Source organism: Rutilus rutilus, assembly GCF_951802725.1.
Source record: "Rutilus rutilus genome assembly, chromosome: 15".
Taxonomy (NCBI): domain Eukaryota; kingdom Metazoa; phylum Chordata; class Actinopteri; order Cypriniformes; family Leuciscidae; genus Rutilus; species Rutilus rutilus.
Window position 1 is genome coordinate 14,605,466 of NC_140220.1, and position 21,377 is coordinate 14,626,842.

Below are 21,377 nucleotides of genomic sequence, written 5' to 3' on the forward strand. Positions count from 1 at the left end.
AGCCGGTTCATTACAGCCGTAATAAAATATAATAATAAATATAAATAGTCAACCTATTTGCAGCAAATGATAGTAGATTTTAGATCAATATATTTGTTTTCCTTACAATTTTAATTAACACTAACTTTATTCTCATCTGAATTATAAATAATTTATTTCTGTATAAAATAATACTACCATTAAAAAATACATTTGATTGTCTTTTTTAATCAATGGAGAATGTGTGACTTAAAAATAAACAGATTAGTGCTCGGTTTGAGGACAAGAAATTAAAACCAATGCAATATGATGAATGTCCAAAACATGGCACCGACAGACTGTTTTTAAATGGGGTTGGATAATTTTTTTTTTTTTTTTTAAACTGTGTGTGTGTGTGTGTGTGTGTGTGTGTGTGTGTGTGTGTGTGTGTGTGTGTGTGTGTGTGTGTGAGAGAGAGAGAGAGATTTTGGTTGGGTGGCAGTTGTAGGTTACAGTTTGACAAGAGTTTATAGTTTGACACAGCACAATGTTGTTTTATTGCGAGTGTACACAAATATAAGGAAACACTTTGCAGTTTGAATGATATCCTGTATGAACAAAATGACGGAGTATGTCTTTATGTCTCCAATGTTCAACTGAGCTACAGACCCACACACACACACACACACACACACACACACACACACAACAACAACAACATATTGTGCATTTCAGCATTGCAATCTTGACATCGCAGCCTGTTCATTATAGCCTTAATAAAATATAATAATAAAATAGTCAACCTAACATATAAAAATTACACTTGCAATTTTTTTTTAAGTGACAAGACAGAGAATATTACTTGTCCGATGTATATATATATATATATATATATATATATATATATATATATATATATATTTATATATATACATATATTTATATATATATATATATATATATAAATATAGCTGTGAGCAGCGATGGAGGGCCCAAGCCGGTGACACCGCCACCGCCAGTGTAACTAAAGGAACCAGGGTGGCGGTGCCACCGGCTTGGGCCCGTAATCGCTTATTATTATTATTATTAAAATGTTTTGTTACTGTTTAATTACAGATTATATTTATAATTTTACATACATTTGTATGTAATTTAAGAAAACAGAAAAAATACTATATGAAAAATACTGTAAATTTTTTTGTATAAAAAATGTGAATTACTGCAATTTATCATTAATGTCACAATACCTAAAATAACAGCTGCATTTTTAATTCACAGATATTATTTGTAATTTTACAGAGTTTTGAGTACAATTTAAAATGAAAGAAAACGAATGTCAAAAAATCAGTTATTTTATGTAAAAAAAAATTTTTTTTTTTTTTTTTACAGTGGATGCTTTGCATTCATGCTAACTTCAAACCCACATGCTAAAACAGTTAGCTGAGTTATGACTGTTAGGGGTGGGGATAGTTGTAACAGTTCATTAAAAATGTTACTACTAACCCCTTATAAAGATTCCAGTTATCAATCACTTCCTCTGTTAAGACAAAATCTTTTTCTTTTTCTTTTTGTGCATTGAGAGATTTATGTGGTAAATATGTTTTCATTGTTTATGCACAGGTTTTCTTATCGGATAAAAACATTATCCACCTCAAGTGAGCACATTTGTTTTTGTTTTTTTGTATACATCATTGTTTGTAGTTATTCCAGGTGTTAATAAGGCATGTATCAAACAAGCCCCTTGTAAATTAAAACCTCTGTCTGCAACTGATGAATTTTTCTGTTAATTTACATGACAAATGTTTACAGAGGGTGTTCAAATGGTAATAAGAAAAAAAAAAGAAAAAAAAAAAAGAAGGGGGGAAACCAGTACTGGCAACTCAAACATATAGTAATAATAAAATGTGTAACATAGGAAGTAATTATAGGGCACTATGCAGTGGAATAGATCAGAACGACTCATTTCATTTATTCAGGTTTACACTGATGGCTAAATTGGGAGCCCTAAAACTGGATGGCAGAGGCAACTATCTGTCCATATCAAAATAACACTCACTGAAGCGGTAAAATATTGATTCATTCTAGACGCTTGTATTAAATAACAAGTGCCAAAAATAGGCTACTCCATGCCAGAAAAGACTATTTAATAGCAAAGGAACATATAAGTAAAGTCACAGGTAACATCAGCAAAGAGGCACAGATTATTTTCACACTTTCACAATGTTTAAAACTAATGCTACATTACACATCTTGAAGAAGTATAATACAGGATTATGATGACTGTCACAAAGCAAAAACTGTAGAACAAGTAGGCTTATGTCCTATTGAATTTAAGAAAGAAATACAAACCTCAGGATATCAGGCATTTACAATATTTATCATCTTAAATAATAATCCAGACACAAAGAAATAAATATATTTTAGAAACAGATATTATGCAATTCAGACTTGATTCTCTCCACACTCCAGTACAGTAGGTACAGTAGGTGGCAGTATCCAGCTCGTTTACAACGGCCAGTAAAACCCAGCGAAGAAGCAGCAGCATCAGTCTAAACATCCATCTGGGAAATGTGAGAATTGTGGAGTGAGAGAGGATGTAGATCATGTTCTTTTAAGATGCATAAGATTTTCCAGACAAAGAGAGAAACTGAAGAGGGAAGTGAATGCAGTAAATAAAACATTTTCTTTAGAAACTTTATTATGTGAGCCTAGATCAGAAAACATCACTAATGCTATGATAACATTTATCAAAGAAACACAACTAGCAATTTTTTTTTGTGTGTGTGTGTGTGTGTGTGTGTGTGTGTGTGTGTGTGTGTGTGTGTGAATCATAGGTGTGAATGACATCCATTTGATTGCACCTCAGTCCAGTAGATGGCGGTAATACACTTTGACTGTAAACTGCCAAAAAACTTAACAGAAGAAGAAGAAGAATCAGCATCAGTCCAGTACGGTACAGGCTTTTATTTTGAAAAGGCTTTCTTATTTTTTTATTTTTGAGGGACTTTTCTTGTGGATCGTGAAGCGCACACGTGTTGCCGTGAGTCCACGCAGAAACGTGCGGCAGATCATCATGGAGGAACACGATCAGGAGGGCAACAACAGCATGGACACGAATAACGACCAGGAGTGTGAGGATGAAGACTGCGATCCCACTGAGGATGACAATAATGAAGAAGAGTTCTCACTGGAGGATGTGTTGCGTTTGGGAGGGACAAAGGTGAGCTTTTAGCTTGTCTTCAACACACGTGTCATTCCTCTATGAAAAATTAAAACATGTTCACACTGAAGGGACAAACTGCGAATGTATTCTTCTTATATATTCCTGAAATTCGAAGTTGAAGTTTCTTCAAATGAAGGCCTGTGACGTTGCAGCCATTTTTTATATAAAAAGTAAAATAAAAATTATCTGACAGATCTAACGTTATATGTCAAAAGTAAACGAACAAAAAATACATACAAGAAACTATACACACGGGCTATACAAACACACATTTCAGGGCATGTCTTTCACCTATATATTTAACGTTATGAAACATGTCAATAAACTAAACTCAGGTCTTTTATATCATCAATTAATCTATATCAGTGTGTCTTCACATGAACATGTTTCATGTTTTATGTGTTTGTTTTTGTCTGAGAACAGAGAAATTTGCAAACTAATGGGAAAACTAACTGTTTAATGAACTATATTCTTCTCAATAAATTGTTTTGAAAAGCAACCCAAAATGACTTGGACAATTGGTCAGAATATTGTACACATGCCAAATTAATAGGTAGGCTAATCTGACATGGATGTCATTGATAATTCAGGACTGAATCAGTCTTGGGTAAAATATGGCAAGTATGCTATGCTATTTTGTTCTGAATGATTCTCACTTTTGTAAACTCCATCTTTCTTTTCCTTTATAAGATGAAAAATAATTGTTTAGAAATAGACCGTAACTATTTATTACAATTTAAATCTTTACGAAACTGAGGCCAGAAATAATTTGAACAAGAGATTGAACAACCTAGTTATCATGAGAGTAGAAAGCGTAAAGAGCCTTTAATCAGCTGAATAACAGTGATAACAAAATGAGGAAATAGTCAAAACCCAGCAAATTGACCAGTTGTTTGTTAATAACAACCTTACAAGTAGAAATAAATGTAACAATAAAATCATAAAAAATAATTATAAAAAAATCTGCTGTAAATATTCATAATTCAACCTAAAATAACTTTAACTTCTTAGAGCAGCTGCTAGAAGCATAGAAATGTACAAGTAGAATCCTCATTCATACTAAGATGTGCATGTGCATTTTCTAGATGTACATCTGTACACGTATATTTGTCTGGTTAGACTGATTAAAGCAGGAGTTATGATATTTACTCGCTCGTTTCTTTTTCAACTGCATTGAAATTCTGTTTTTCAGTTTTATATACAGTACAGGGCTCCAGACTAACTTTTCCACTGGTTGCACTGGTGCTACCAACTTTCTCAGTTGGTCGCACCAGCATATGATTTGGTCGCACCTTTGTTTTTTTTTTGCTACATGCCCATGGGATTAATCAATGCATGCTGATAAATAGGGGTCTTAATCTGCATACCCTAGTTTTGCACTGATGTAAAAAGACATACGGTGACACAAGACCTCATGTTAGCAAAATGTTTTAATCTTTTAACTCTCAAAAAAACTATTAAAAAAAATTGATGTTCTTTAATGTTTGATTATAATTTTACTGTCTTCACATAGGGATGGCAATTGATAAGATTTTATCAATATGCCACTGACGATTCTGCAGTGCTTATCGATCCGATTCTTTAACGATTCTCTTATCGATTCTTGATAGCACTGTGTGGAAAATTTTTGTCATATGCTTTTTGTCATTTGCTTTTTCATATGCAAGTGGTTTTATTTATTTTAAAGCTTAAGCTTGAGTAAGCAAACTGTAGCCTACTTTTTATGTAATTTATGTAATAAATAGAACCTTATTGTAAAGTGTTACTGATTAGTTATACAACGATTCAGACGTCTCCTGAGTTCACTGTTGGAAAGATCAGTTGTTTTAACCATTCATTAAAATTAATCAGTTCAAAGGAGTCATTAGTTCGCGAATTGGACGTGTCATGCGTGTTGTGTGATTATCCCAGCAGTTAGGACATGGACATCCAAGATTTCTGTCAACACAGAAAACATTTCATCACTGGATAGTTTTTTTCGTTTATTTAAAGTGTGATTTTATGTCAGCTGAATGTCCGGAACGCTTTTCAGAGAAGATAAGGCAACTTATTTAGCACAATTCACACCCAGCGGTAATTCAGGGAAAAAAAAATCTCCGAATGATCCACATGAAACTTACGACCTTTTACCACCATGTCGATTTATTTTGATTAATATGTGCGAGGGAGAGAGAGCAAGACAGCGCTTAGTTTGGAGACGGTGAAGTCTTGTTTACACTTTCGCCTGGCTCAGAAGAGAGAGTGCGCGCGCGCGACCGGGGCTCTCTCTCTCTCTCTGCTCGTTCTTTCAGTTAAACATGCGCCCTGTCACAAGCCTGATCAAATAAGACTTTGGCGGGACAAAAATTCACTTTGGCGGGCGCTAAAACAAGTTCAATGCAGAAAAATTCATGTGTGAATTTAAGCTACATGACCATGCACTTGCACAAATGCGACCACATACATTTTTAACTCGCACATTCTCAAAAAATGGTCACAGTCTGGAACCCTGCAGTAGTCAACATTTGAAGTGGATCAAAACCTTTCATCAAATTAATACATGAATTTTTAACAATACCCGATCTTGTCTTAGGACAACTTTTTTGATCCACTTCAAATGTTGACTACTGTATATTTTTTTCACTCTACCCCTAATTTTCCACAAGTAATCAAGAATATGGTGTAATGTGTATTTTTGTCTGATAAATCATGTTGTTGTGTCATCACAGGCCGATTATGTCATGCTGGCCAACGTTAGCGACTCGAATGAGCTCCTCAATGGTGGAAAGAAAAACGCAATTGATGATCTGGAGAAGGGAGAGCTGGAAGATTTCATTACAAAGCTGGGCATTCGTGCCTATGCAGGGCAACAAATCATTCCAGATGGACAGGATGAAAAATCCTCGGAGCCAAGCAAAAAAGAAGGGAAAAAGGCAAAAAGTGCCAAATTGAAAGAGGATTCAAAGCCTGTTGTGAAAAATGCCATTAAACCCTCGACAGAAGAGCTAAAAAAAAACCCTGTAAAATCTACACAACTTGAAAAAAAGCAAAAAAAGCAAAAACAAAAGAGCACAAACGTGTTTGAGTTTTACCCACGGCAGACTCTTCTTCTCAAACCCGGGGGTAAGTGGTTTGACATGGAGTACACCTCTGAGAGCACGTCTGTACCTCAGAATGAGTCTCTGGTTGCTCAGTACAAGGCTTTGGCTCAGAAACTCTACGAGAATGAAACTGTCCTCTACAAAACCAAGAAGAACTTCCAGAAAGGTGCCAACTCCACCTGGATGAAGAGCGTGGTGTCCACAGGGACTCTGACTGATAGGATGGCGGCGATGACCGTGTTAATTCAGGATGCTCCGATTCACGGTCTCCAGCACATTGAGAGCCTTGTGTCCCAGGTGAAAAAGAAAGGGAGTCGCAGACAAGGCCTTATGGCTTTGGATACTCTCAAAGAGCTGCTTCTCAGCGACCTTCTACCGAATAACCGCAAACTTTGGACTTTCTCCCAGCATCCTTTTGATCAGTTGGAGGAAAAAGCCAGTGGGAACAGGGACGCCCGGGACCGCAGGCTGATCCTCTGGTACTTTGAGCACCAGCTGAAGTTTCAGATATCAGAGTTTGTCGTCGCACTGGACGCAATGGCTCACGATACGGTCCAGACCACCAAAATGCGATCGCTTGCCACTGCCTACGAGCTGCTGTGCAACCAGCCGGAGCAGGAGAAAGCGCTTCTGGTGCAGGTCGTCAACAAACTGGGTGATCCTGAATACAAAATCGCCTGCAAAGCCTCGCACCTGCTGGAAACCGTGATTCACAAACACCCCAACATGAAGATGGTTGTGTGCTGTGAGGTCGAGCGCCTCATGTTCAGGTCCAACATCAGTGCGAAGGCTCAGTACTACGCCGCATGCTTCCTGAACCAGGTCATCCTGAGTCACGAGGAAGCGGACCTTGCTGCCAGACTCATCACCATCTACTTCACATTCTTCAATGTGTGTGTTAAGAAGAAGGATATAGAGTCTAAAATGCTCAGCGCTCTGCTAACCGGAGTGAACCGAGCGTATCCTTACGCGAAGAGGGGGGATGAGAATGTGTGCAAGCAGCTGGACACGCTTTTTAAAGTGGTCCACATCGTCAGATTTAACACGGCTGTCCAAGCCCTCATGCTGCTCTTTCAGGTCATGAACTCCCAGCAGACCATTTCAGATCGCTATTATGTAGCACTCTACAGGTAAACCAATGCTCATTCTTCTGATGAACAACTAAAAAGTTAACGGAATGAGTCTAGGTGCACTGATTTTAAACCTTGGCTGAATACGAAATTGCCCCCTATACCCTTAAATAGGGCATTATTTTAGGGGATGGCCATTTGTAGTGGTGTCCCGATCCATAGTGGACGTTATTGAGTGCACTTATTCAATCCCACATTGCACTGCAATAACGAGTGTACAACCAATGTACGCTCAACCGCTATCTGAATTAACTCACTTCTTTTCATTCACTCCTTCAAGTGAACAGTATTAGTGCACTAACGTAGGGTATTGTGTATGAAGGTTTAGGGGCCGATTTTGGATTCAGCCCTATTTTAAGTATACCAACATTTCAGTGCTTGGTACCGATCCCATTTAAATAAGGTAAAAAAAGGCTATTGATCACTGCTCACACAGCTTCATGCAATGAGTGCTCTTTAGCGAGCGAGCGAGCGTGTGCACATACGCACAAGAATGTTTTGATAGCAGCCACCTGTCGATCAGTGAGTTGTGTGTGTATATAACGTACTGCATTTCAAACAGCATAAAAGATTCTTTTGTAAGATTTGTAAGGGAAAACACTTTTACAGGGGAATGTAAAGTCTCCAAATGGAGTTAGTACTGCAGAAAGACATTACTGATATATAATGATTCTTATTTTAGTATTGACTTGGTATTGAAGTGGCAGTACTTAGTTCTGACATCACTACATTGTGTTGCAAAGAAATACAGAACAAAATATGGCTTACAATATTTCAAAATGATACAAGATGATACTGCTTTGCAGAAGCAATGGAAAAGGAATATTTGGCCGATTAACAAACGTCTTCTAATTTATATCTAATTTAATCTTCTAATCTCTAACCCCATGTGGCTTTTTCATCTTTGACAAATGGGGTTAAAATGATGGTAAATTGTAACTGACAAGCTCCAAAAATGTGCCATAAAATTAGTCTATATACATTGTTTGTTAGTCCAAGTCTGAATTAATCTGATAGTTTTTTTTTGCAAGAACAATTGCTTGTTTACGTAAGTGATATATCATATTTAAAAAAGAGAAGGAACTGCACGTATTGTCAATGCAGACTATCTAACTAAAAGTGAACAAGATTTGAGAAACACTTTTCCAATCATTTAGTCTGCATAAACGGTTAGCATTTTTGAGTGAAAAACCAACACCGTAGCATTTTTTTCACCCACAGATGAACTTTATAGTATAGAAAATATGTATTTTACTAGGATCGGCTCGGCACAAATCTTTTTATTGTCTTTTTTTAAACACACTATTATTGTATAAGCAAAATCCAATATCCGCTGAACCTCCAATTTGTTGATATATTAATTTATGTACTACTGCACAGTGTTTCTGTACAAATTTAGATATTAAATAAACATGTCTTCTTGAGTATTTTAAACTTGCAGTTACCCTCTTTTGCTGTTGAATATGAGCTGCAGCCTGTTTAAGTGAAAGAATATGAGATTCATTCTTTTTTGATATTGTAGAAGTTTGCTATGGACACATGGTATTATTTTTGTGCAGGTATTCAAAAGTTATAAAGCCTTAAATTTGATTTTAGAAACACTGCAAAAACCCTGTTATATTTGCTGTATATGTATATGTCATTGGTAAATTGGCACAGAGAGCATTATGGTTCATTTCTCAATTTGTTTGCTCTCCACAGGAAATTGCTCGACCCAGGATTATTATCATGCTCAAGAAAGAGTATGTTTCTCAACCTCTTGTATAAGTCTGTAAAAGCTGATATAGTGATCAGACGGGTGAAGGCTTTTGTGAAAAGGTTACTTCAGGTCAGCTGTGAGCAGACCCCTGCCTTTATATGTGGTGCACTATTCCTTGTGTCAGAGGTGATGAAGGACAAGCCAGGCCTCAAGTTACTGCTCCAGGACGAAGGGGTAAGTCTACACACACACCCTCACAATCTACAGTGTGGTGTTTGCTCAGAGAGTTTCTTATTATATGAGGAGATCCCACCCTCTCATGTATTACCCACTGTACCACTGGAGAAAGTATGACTGTCAACATGAATACATGTGTGCCTTGAAGAACAATAACATTATAGCCTTGGTGTCGTTGAATTGCTCTTGGAATTGTTCTATAATCACAGTTTGAGGTATAGCATAAATATGAACCCATCACAGAGTTGTCTGTAAAAAAAGGTCTTTCTGCAGGATGACGAGGAAGAGGTGTATCAGGATCTCAAAGAGGAAAGCGATGATGAGGAGGGACCTGTGGATCCTGACAGGGACGTACAAAAACAAAGCACAAAACAATTCCAGATGAAGCCCACTGCATCATGGGTACATCATCAAAATTTGGAAGGTGAGCCTCATTCATAGGCCTGTAACTCTTGATGGACACACTGAAGCTCGAGTTGCCATTGGCTAGTACATTTGTTTTATTTTACTCGCCTGACTTTTTACATGTTATACAAGTACAATGCAAATGCAAATTCTATGTAAATGTAATATGAAATAATATTATTAAAGACAAGCAAACAGTGTGTAATAAATTAAGAACAAATAATTAAACCACAAGCAATAGCACAAATAAACACAATAGAACAAAGGTAATTCGATACAGATTATGTACAGAAAGGGACAGTTCTGCCAACTCTTGGCCATCAGGCAGTCCTTATTGTCGAGCCCTGCATTTAGATCTTTTTTTTTAAAACTTAATCACAGGCGAGTAAAATAGTACAATTTACTAGCCATTGGCTAATCAAAGACATTTTAGTCACCTAGCATGAAATTTGTTTAGCATTTTAGAGGGTTGGCCTATCACATTGAATACTTTATCGACTTGTACAGTTTACATGCGTGTTTGTTTACATAAGGTTGAATGTCACCAACATTTTAGCCCCTGCTCGTTGGAGACAGCGACCGGGCATCTCCTCTAGATATCTTCTCACGAACGCACGCACGCATGCACGCACACACATACATCTGGTTCATTATCTTTGTGGGGACTCTCCATAGACGTAATGGTTTTTATACTGCACAAACTCTATATTAAATCCCTTTACACTAAACCTATCCATCACAAAAACTTTCTGCATTTTTACATTTTCAAAAAAACTCATTCTGTATGATTTATGATCTTGTTTCCTCATGGGGACCTCAATTTGCGTGTTACCTGTCTGAATGTTTGTCTTTGTTTTGGTCTGTGTGACTCCGCCCACACGCCCACTGTCAATTTACCCAATAGTATTTCGACACCCTGGGTTGCCAGTTGGCATAAATCACACCTTATTGCAGCCATGGAAGCCAGAAAATTACAACTGGGTAACAGATTGCAGATTCTACCTGACCTAAAAAGCCTTGGGATCGATCTAAAAAGCTCTATGAGAGGTATATTAAAGGGTTAGTTCACCCAAAAATGAAAATTCTGTCAGTAATTACTCACCCTCATGTTGTTCCAACCCCGTAAGACTTTCGTTCATCTTCGGAACACAAATTAAGATATTTTTTATTAAATCTGAGAGCTGGATCACTCCCTCATAGGCTTCTATGGGATCGAAACTTGACATCCCAGAAAAGTTAGACAAAACAAAACAAAAATAACGACTTTATTCAACTATTAATTTTCTTCTGTGTGGGCCTGAATGAATTCACGTAGTGTAACAGCGCAGCGCTTCTGGGTTGAGCCACTGTAGTCACTTGGACTATTTTAAACATGTCTTTACTAACTTTTCTGGGCTGTCAAGTTACGATCCCATAGAAGCCTATGAAGGAGTGAGCCAGCTCTCAGGTTTAATCAAAAATATCTTAATTTGTGTTTCGAAGATGAACGAAAGTCTTACGGGGTTGGAACAACATGAGGGTGAGTAATTACTGACAGAATTTTCATTTTTGGGTGAACTAACCCTTAAAAACAACAATAAATCAACTCGTCAACTTATTGTAAGGCTTCCATTGTCAATTGCGCTCGCTCCTGTTGCGTGTCCTCAATCTGGCAACCTGTGTGAGCATAGAGTCTGAAGAGGCGGGTACGGGGAAAAAGCCATTTCAACTGCTAGCTGTCGATATTACATACTGCACCTTTAAGCCATGTTAAGAGTTTTTGACATTAGAATGTCATTATTGAGAATAAAAAGAGTAAAATCAGCAAACGCGAGTATCATATTTACCTTAATGCGTGTGTCTTCCATTAAAAATTAATTTTGTCAATTTGTCTCCACATGCCACTGTTCTCTTATGAGCCTTTTTCTTTATTTGAAATGCCTCATGTCTTCAGGTGGTGTAAAAAAGGAGATGTATGACCCCATGAACAGAAACCCTTTGTACTGTGGGGCCGATCACACGGCCCTCTGGGAACTGCAGAAGGTACCAAGACTAACACTGTTTTTCTGTTCTTCTCATTATTACTGTGATTTGTGCTCTGATGTCATGCTCGGTCTTTCAGCTCTCCCTTCATTTCCATCCCTCCGTGGCTCTTTTTGCGAAGACTCTATTGCAGGTAACAACTTTCAACTTGTAACAACTTGTTTAAAGTCACCCTTAAAATGCTCCCTATTCACTCTCTTGGTACAAACTCCTGGTGTTATTGTGAATAATTGACCATTGCATGAAAAAAAAAAAAAGGTTGTCTTTTGTAACCTTTCATCCAAATGTAGAAACTTACTACACCTCGAAACAACGCATCCAGTGTAGACAGCATCACTGGTTATAATGGGTTCTGTTGTCGCATCGCTCATGTCTAATGTAGACACGCCGATAGATGCCAACAAACAACTTTTCATTTTAAGAGTGTACAGAGACAAGAGAGCCTGTTTCAGATTCTTTCTCTGTTATTCACTGTTGCTTGGCAAAATAGTGTGTGAGTGCCACGTTGTTAGTTCAATGACAGCGGTAGCTCCGGGCACATGACCAATTGTTTGGCCAGTTTTTTTTTCTTTTTTTTTTCAGTGTGACAGAAAAGATCTAAAGATCCCTCCTTGTAAAAAAAATAATTAATTGACTGCATTCAAATGTTTGTTTCAGACGCAATTAACAGCGAATGAATTCATTCAAATTAAAATGTTTATCATAGGGAATATTTGTCTTGTTATAAACAGGCCTTAGAACTCATTCATACAGAACTAATTTTTCCATTCCACTGCGCTACATTTCTATTGTTTTTCAATGTAAATGCTAGAAAACATGCTAGAGGGACGTTTTCTGCGCTCAAGTCGAAATAAGTTCAACTTTTAAAAACACGTTTCTAGACCTTGCGCATAAGTCAAATCAAGTCCCCTTTATTTATATAGCCTTTAAAGGGGACCTATTATGCAAAATTCACTTTTGCATGCTGTTTGGACATAAATGTGTGTTGGCATACACAACCACCCAATAGTGATAAAAATCCACTCACTCCTTTTTTATTAATCCCCATAAATCATCAGCAGTGTCTCCCAACGACCTGTTTTCAGAATGCTATTTTAGTGACGTCACTACAGCACAGGCCCCGCCCACGAGTGTTGACAGACACTGCCGTTCTAACATAGACCATTGCGAGCATTGCTGCACTGACGTCTCCCAAGCGTTGTAGGTGTCACAAGAGAGGAGAGCCACAAAGCTCTCTCTATTTACTCCCGAAATCTGAGGCAGCCGCTGAAGACGAGGTGGAACTATTTTGTTTTTAAAGAAAATGCTCCCTCAACTCTACCGAAATTCGTTTATGTACTTGCGCACTTCTTATAACTTACTGTGTTTACTCAGCTCTTACGGTGATTTTCTGAAGTAAAACTGACGCTTCATCTTTTGTGTTATGTACAATAAACTTTATTAAACTCATCAGTATATGTTTGATCATCATTCGGACCTGGTCCGAAACAGCAGACTTGTAGGCTATTAATAGTGGATACATACAAGCAGATGACAAATACGTTATAACCGTAATTAAACTACTAAACTATACCTGTTCCATCTCCATACAGCACTCTGACTCTGTAGGCATTATTGTCCGACTCCGGGTCGAAATGAACACCGTTACTGAGAGTTTCTGATATTATCATCATTCCGTGAGATGAAATTGTCCTGAGAGACTGAGCGCGAGCTCATGAAGCTCCACCCCCTGTGTCGTGCAGCAGCAGCTTATTTGCATTTGAAGGGCACACACTAAAACAGCGTGTTTTTCTGAGCCCTATTTTGAGCTAAAACTTCACATACACACTCTGGGGACATCAGAGACTTATTTTACATCTTGTGAAAAGGGGCATAATAGGTCCCCTTTAAACAATACAGATTGTTTCAAAGCAGCTTTACAGTGATAAACAGGGAAATAATGATTCAGTAATGCAGTCTGATTTCAATTCTGATAAGCAAGGCTTGAACTATGGAACTTTTTAATAGATTTCCCTCTGGAATATTCCACTTTGGAAACTGTAGGCTTACACGTGCACACGCACACACACATTAAAGTATCTCCCGCTTTGAGAAGACTTTCTTTGACGGGGAATGGCCTTAAAATTAAAGGTGAATGACTCTGACAGAGGTCACTCATACTTCATTAAATAAATAATAAACTGTTACTTTTGCTTAAATACATAATACATGAAACTGTTTTGACAGTATATTGATTATGTAGCTAAGGGTGTTGAGCAGAGTTACGCAGTGATACAGACCGGTGAATCGGTCATAGCCATGCATCATAAATAAAACAGCTATTGACCAATCAGCATTAAGGACTGGAACGATCCATTTTATAAATGCTTTATAACACAGTACAATTTATACAGTTATAAGTTTTGTCATTTTATTTCTCATTCAAACCAGTTGTAGTTACTGGTTCAGTTATTTTATAGCTATTAAACCATGTTAAATGCATAAAACTCAAAGTAAAATATTGGTTATCTATATCGACCACAACAAACAATGAAATATTAAACTCCGGGTCGGAATTATCAGCTCAGAATTTCCATATCAGTGCATCCCCACTGCAATCATTTCAATTTGAGGAAAAAAAGAAATCTCAGTTTTCAGTTTATGCATTTCATTATTGTTTCATTAAGAATGTTTTTCCTGGTGAGTTTGTGTTATGGATGCCACTACACACTGATTAAGTGCTGTCCTTCAAGTAACGTGTATTGAAGCTATTCTGACATATGTACGGTGGTTTCTTTAAAGGAATTAAAAAAAATTTGCGGATATCCATGTGATATTCTCAGCACTATGCAGTAGAAATGGTTTAATAATAGATTTTCCAGGTCATTTTTACATTTTATTAAGGTAATTCTAAGAGATGTTATGCAAAACTCTAACCTGTGTGGATATAAAATGTATTCTTTCAGGGTATCAGAAGCAGTATTCTATTTAATAACTGTTGGAATGTTGAAAAATATATAGTTGACAAGTAACTGTGTGTCTGTCTGTCTAACTGAAAACGTCTGAGCTTCAATGGTTTTAAACAACAGGATTTTTCTTCAGAGCTTGTCTTGACATACATTTTCATTTATTTATTTGGTCACTCTGAGTAGTGGTGTCTTTAACTACTATGTACTTTTTTTTTGTACAATGTACTTATTGTGTTGATGTTGTAATGTAAAACACTATTGAGGTGGGATACGGGTTTAGGACGGGTTTGGTGGTGTTAAAATGTAAGGAAAAGGTCAATCATTATTTGTAATTACAGAAATTAATTCGAGCTTTAATTACATGCAGGTAGTTATTATTATTATTATTATTATTATTATTATTATAATAATATAGGTTCAATTTTAAACATCTATGTACACAAGAAGTGCATTGTATCAAATTTTTTATTTAAATGTTATTCCATAGAAGTTAAAGACGTCTAATATAAAGTGGGACCTTCATTTGACCCCCAGGGAGAGTTCATTCTGTACACGGGGGATCCGCTTCAGGACTTCACACTTATCCGATTCTTAGATCGCTTTGTGTATAGGAATCCAAAGCAAATGAAGGGAAAACGTAAGCAAACTCAACATAATTACAATTTAAGCCCTTGAACTGGTGACTTTATTAATTTTGCTAAATCTGTTCTTTATATTCTAGAAAACACAGATGCTACGCTGATGCAGCCCAAGTACAGGAGGATGCTCAGCAAAGTAAAGTCATTACCTGGTGAGTCCTGCATTGTTGTGGTTGACAGGTCAAGTAAATGAGATTCTCTGTGGAGTTTTTTTTTTTTTTTTTTTGTTAGTTAAGTAATGGAACTGTAGCGACAATCACTTCTGGGGAATAATTAACTCAAATGAAGAGAATATTCATGAGTTTATGAATATGATTTGCTTATCGTCTACACAGATTAAATTACCCAAAGAGGGAATATTTGATCAATTGTCCGGGTAACTTTTACCAGAATTAATTTCAGTTATCTAAACAATCTGTTCGTCCCGCGAACTGTATGCAAGACTTCCTTATCAAAACTCAATAGAACTCACTAGGGATGGGCATTCGATTAAATTTTCTTAGTCGATCGTCGGGAGAATTAACGATCGACTATCGATTAATCATTAATATTTTTATATTGAAATTCATTATTTATTTAACTTTTTATAAATTTAAAATGCAATGAAAATACAAAAATACAGTTTGTCCTCGATGAGATCTTTATTACAAGATCAACTTGTGGCAGTGAAACTGGACGTTCGGTAGACTTAAAGATATGCCCTGCGGTGCTCTAAAACAGCGGAACCTGCTGCTGCGAGCAGGCGTTCTTAAACAGAGACCAATGGCCACTTAATCCGTTTTCTGTGATCGGATAGCTATCCGATCGTGAAAAGACCAAATGTAAATGCCCTCCGAAACGCATTCGAGACGGATTTAAATCCGGTCGCTCAAACCACTTCAGGAGGAGATCTGAGACGCATTCCAGACGAAACTGGACAAGAGTAAATGCATCTGGTTGTTGAAACCACATATGTAAATTTGACTTATCCCAAAAATGCTAAGAAATAAACGTGTGAGAGCGTGTTATAGGCTATATGTCATGTTATAGCCAGATATGACGACGCTACTTCAACACGCATAGATGAGCATCTATTCATCAAGCCAACGTGCAAACTATCGCAAATCAAAGTGAAAGTCATTCATCAACACACAATCATCTTCATTAAAAGTAAAGAACCGAAATGATCTTACCAGGGCTGTTGCCGCAATATCTTGTTGCGGTCTTTGATTTAGAAATTTTCGCTGATGATCAATAAAATGCAGCTCATATCAGTTGCTTTCGGTATCGTGCAACAATTTAAATATAGCGCGGGAATTCAAGATCGGATTTATGTCCGTTTTGCAAAAACACATTTATGTGACCAGGTGTAAATGGAATCGTTTGGATAAATCAGATGATCTGAGAAAGCGCATGAAGTTCCCATAGAACTTCTGCACCAGTCTACTGATTTCTGTTGAGAAAGATAAGCATGTTGACATGATCTGGGATCAGACGCGACCGCAACCTGGTGACAGCCAGTCCAGCCGCCGAAAACACCCGCTCTGAGGGGACTGACGTTGCCGGGATGCACAGGTACCTCCGTGCTAAAATTAATTCCATTGCTTCAAGACTCACACTACGCAACGCAACCTGCATTAGTTTAATCGATAACAAATAAACGTGATCGACGAAATTCTTAACGATCAATTATCGATCGTCGATTAATCATGCCCATCCCTAGAACTCACCCTGTTTATAAACTTAAGGGAAGATTAATCTTCTGGCCAGAAACATTAATTTTCCTGTGTTTATAAAATTAAACTACTCAACGTAGTAAATAATAAAAGCTTTGTAGCTGAATCATACATTTTCAGGGACTTTGAGTTGGTGAACAATAAAGCAGATTCAATTCAAGAAGATTATTGGGTTTAATAAAAACAAACTAAGGAATACATATCTACGATTCACACAGAGTAAATATGCGTATATAGTAATACAAACAGTAAAACAATACCAGACGAACGAATAACGAAAGAGAGAGAGAGAGAGAGAGAGAGAGTGAGAGAGAGAGAGAGTGAGAGAGAATGAGAGAGTGAGGATGAGCAAGAGAAAGTGAAAGCAAAATGTCAGGATGACAATTTTCACAGTTAACTCTTGAGAGACACCAAGATTACAATGCTCAAAAGCATAACCAGCCTTAGGTTTAAAATGAAGGTTTGATACTTGCATTAAAGTCTTTGTGTGACTGTGAAGGCAGCGTGCGTGTGTTCCTTTAAGAGCTGGGCGTTCTTCTCGCACTTCTGGAGCAAACAGAGTTCGCGGGAAGTTTAAAAAGTCTACTCAAAGTTAAGTTGCCGGCTACGTTCACTTCACTGAACGTAGGACAAGGTCCGAAGACGAAAATAAAGACAAAGATTTAAAGAAAAGAAAAGAAAAACGGAGAAAACTCCCTAAGGAGTTATGGAACCGGGGACCTCTCACTGACGAAGTGCTCTAAAGAAACTTTCTGTGTCAGTCTCTTATGGAGAGTCTTAGTTTACGCCTACTTCGCGTACGTGGACCAACCACCTTCAGAGATTTCAGAGCGGGAAAATTTCCTTTGTCCTGTCGGGAAGGTGCATCTGCATAGTTTATGACGGTGTTTAGAATTCGTCATTTCTACCCAGAAAGACACACAGAAAGATGGTACACACAGAATAATACATTTTACTGTAATCTCCTATGTATGAGTGGCTCAGTCCAACTGAGACAGTTACAGAGATACCAAGCACGGCAGGTACAGGAGGTGGGACTACAAAGTTATATAATAAAGATATGCATATTATAAGCTTTTAGAGTTTGATTAACACACGATAAAATTGTAGATACCCCAATATGACATGGTCATATAAAATGTAACACAGAAATATATCATAATGTCCTTATATGAGTAAGTCAATGGAAAGTCCTTGTGTGTGTGTATGGAATGCTCTGTGTGTTTTTGTGTGTGTGTGTGTGTGTGGAATGTCACGTAGAAAGTTCCGTTATCTCTCTGGCTGAGAGAGAGGGGGGGTTTGGAATTCTTTTGAAGCTTGCAAAAGTGAGTAGAGAGGAGTATATGATTGTCTCTGGAGAGGATCGCAGAGTCGTAAATGGTGTCAGAAAACAATCTAATCCCAGCCATGTTAGCACCAGGCCGGTAATTTAGTTTGCAGAGAGTTCTGATTTACATTCAGGAGTTCAGAGTGTAAAAGCTTTGGATTTCAGGAGGAATGTGTTTAGAAGGAATAAATGAGAAAGTCATGATTCTTGTCCATCCGTTACAGAACTATGGACATTTATTAAACATAAAGGCAATTTAATCATAAAATTACTATTGTTTTGCATTTATAAATGCAGTTACTTACAGTGAGGAAAATAAGTATTTGAACACCCTGCTATTTTGCAAGTTCTCCCACTTAGAAATCATGGAGGGGTCTGAAATTGTCATCGTAGGTGCATGTCCACTGTGAGAGACATAATCAAAAAAAAAAAAAATCCAGAAATCACAATGTATGATTTTTTAACTATTTATTTGTATGATACAGCTCCAAATAAGTATTTGAACACCTGAGAAAATCAATGTTAATATTTGGTACAGTAGCCTTTGTTTGCAATTACAGAGGTCAAACGTTTCCTGTAGTTTTTCACCAGGTTTGCACACACTGCAGGAGTGATTTTGGCCCACTCCTCCACTCAGATCTTCTTTAGATCAGTCAGGTGTCTGGGCTGTCGCTGAGAAACACGGAGTTTGAGCTCCCTCCAAAGATTCTCTATTGGGTTTAGGTCTGGAGACTGGCTAGGCCACGCCAGAACCTTGATATGCTTCTTACAGAGCCACTCCTTGGTTATCCTGGCTGTGTGCTTCGGGTCATTGTCATGTTGGAAGACCCAGCCTCGACCCATCTTCAATGCTCTAACTGAGGGAAGGAGGTTGTTCCCCAAAATCTCGCAGTACATGGCCCCGGTCATCCTCTCCTTAATACAGTGCAGTCGCCCTGTCCCATGTGCAGAAAAACACCCCCAAAGCATGATGCTACCACCCCCATGCTTCACAGTAGGGATGGTGTTCTTGGGATGGTACTCATCATTCTTCCTCCAAACACGTTTAGTGGAATTATGACCAAAAAGTTATATTTTGGTCTCATCTGACCACATGACTTTCTCCCATGACTCCTCTGGATCATCCAAATGGTCATTGGCAAACTTAAGACGGGCTTGACATGTGTTGGTTTAAGCAGGGGAACCTTCCGTGCCATGCATGATTTCAAACCATGACGTCTTAGTGTATTACCAACAGTAACCTTGGAAACGGTGGTCCCAGCTCTTTTCAGGTCATTGACCAGCTCCTCCCGTGTAGTTCTGGGCTGATTTCTCACCTTCCTTAGGATCATTGAGACCCCACGAGGTGAGATCTTGCATGGAGCCCCAGTCCGAGGGAGATTGACAGTCATGTTTAGCTTCTTCCATTTTCTAATGATTGCTCCAACAGTGGACCTTTTTTCACCAAGCTGCTTGGCAATTTCCCCGTAGCCCTTTCCAGCCTTGTGGAGGTGTACAATTTTGTCTCTAGTGTCTTTGGACAGCTCTTTGGTCTTGGCCATGTTAGTAGTTGGATTCTTACTGATTGTATGGGGTGGACAGGTGTCTTTATTTTGCAGCTAACGACCTCAAACAGGTGCATCTAATTTAGGATAATAAATGGAGTGGAGGTGGACATTTTAAAGGCAGACTAACAGGTCTTTGAGGGTCAGAATTCTAGCTGATAGACAGGTGTTCAAATACTTATTTGCAGCTGTATCATACAAATAAATAGTTAAAAAATCATATATTGTGATTTCTGTTTTTTTTTTTTTTTTAGATTATGTCTCTCACAGTGGACATGCACCTACGATGACAATTTCAGATCCCTCCATGATTTCCAAGTGGGAGAACTTGCAAAATAGCAGGGTGTTCAAATACTTATTTTCCTCACTGTATAATATTACATGTTTTTTTTCTTGTAAATGCACATTTGAGCTTGAGTTAAGATGCAGATCAAATTAACTTTTAACAACCTAATTTTTATAGGGGGAAAAAATTTATATTCTGCTCTTATTAAATGTACCATTGTTCTCCTTCAGTATCATACTGAACTGACAGGCAGCTTCAGTGATTATAAAAGGAGCGCTCTTTACTTTGTGTAATTCTTCACAATTTGAAGTTTTTGTTTTTCATGACACTACTTTTCCTACTTTATACTTCAGAACAAAAAGTGTCAAACTTTGACAAATTTATTTCTTGATGATTTGGTATTTTATAATAGGGATTTCATAACATCTAAATATAAATGTAAAGCCAAATGTGTGAAAATAAACTATTAGGGAGTGGAAATGACAAAAAAAGTCGATACATGCTCCTATGCTGCTATATACTGGTTATAATGGTAATTTCGTGGGTTTTTTTTTTTTTTATATAAAAGCGTTTGTTTGCCACGTGTTAGTGCTCCTACCTCTTAAAACTTTTAATTTTAATCTTTGATAGATGAACAAATACTGTTTTTGGTTCTGACAGTAAAAATAACATTTAAACTGGATAATATTTATAGCTTTAAAGTGCTGGAAGAAGTGTTAAGCACTTGAAAGTCTTTGAAAAGTGCTTGAATTTCACTCTTAAAAAGTTGTACGAACCCTGAAATGAAAAATGTATAAACATTTTACTATTTCTGCCACAATACCATAGTTACAGCCAGCGTTGCTACATTAAACCCATGGTGAATGTTGGTGATTTGTGGATTGAAACGCCTATTGTTAGTTCAGGGCACATTGCTTCTCCTGGTCTTCAAGTCAGCGCTTGTTTGATCTGATATAGTTTATAACAAGTTCCTCACTATATCTCACAGCGATGTTATTAATACTGTGGTGAATTCAAATGCTTTCTCACTGAATGTCCCAGCGTCACGTAGTAACTTGTCACGTGATCGATACCGGCCCATGATTACCTGCTTTGAGGTCACGCTTTTTTCTTCTTCTCTTTAAAGAGAAGCGCAGTTTAGTTCTGCTTTTGTTTCGTTTGCCAT

At 37.5% G+C, this 21,377-nt stretch overlaps 1 protein-coding gene across 1 annotated transcript in view; it reads left to right on the plus strand.

The window, feature by feature from the left end:
• The first annotated feature begins 2,967 nt into the window (after positions 1-2,967).
• The window catches only part of cebpz (CCAAT enhancer binding protein zeta), a 27,054-nt gene continuing 8,644 nt past the window's right edge, over positions 2,968-21,377 (plus strand). Inside the window, exons 1-8 of the mRNA XM_084432042.1 lie at positions 2,968-3,178; positions 5,890-7,391; positions 9,093-9,324; positions 9,601-9,751; positions 11,666-11,754; positions 11,834-11,887; positions 15,237-15,339; positions 15,424-15,492. Coding sequence (XP_084288168.1) covers positions 3,032-3,178; positions 5,890-7,391; positions 9,093-9,324; positions 9,601-9,751; positions 11,666-11,754; positions 11,834-11,887; positions 15,237-15,339; positions 15,424-15,492 — 2,347 coding nt within the window. The 5' untranslated portion in view covers positions 2,968-3,031. The remainder of the gene's footprint in view (positions 3,179-5,889; positions 7,392-9,092; positions 9,325-9,600; positions 9,752-11,665; positions 11,755-11,833; positions 11,888-15,236; positions 15,340-15,423; positions 15,493-21,377) is intronic.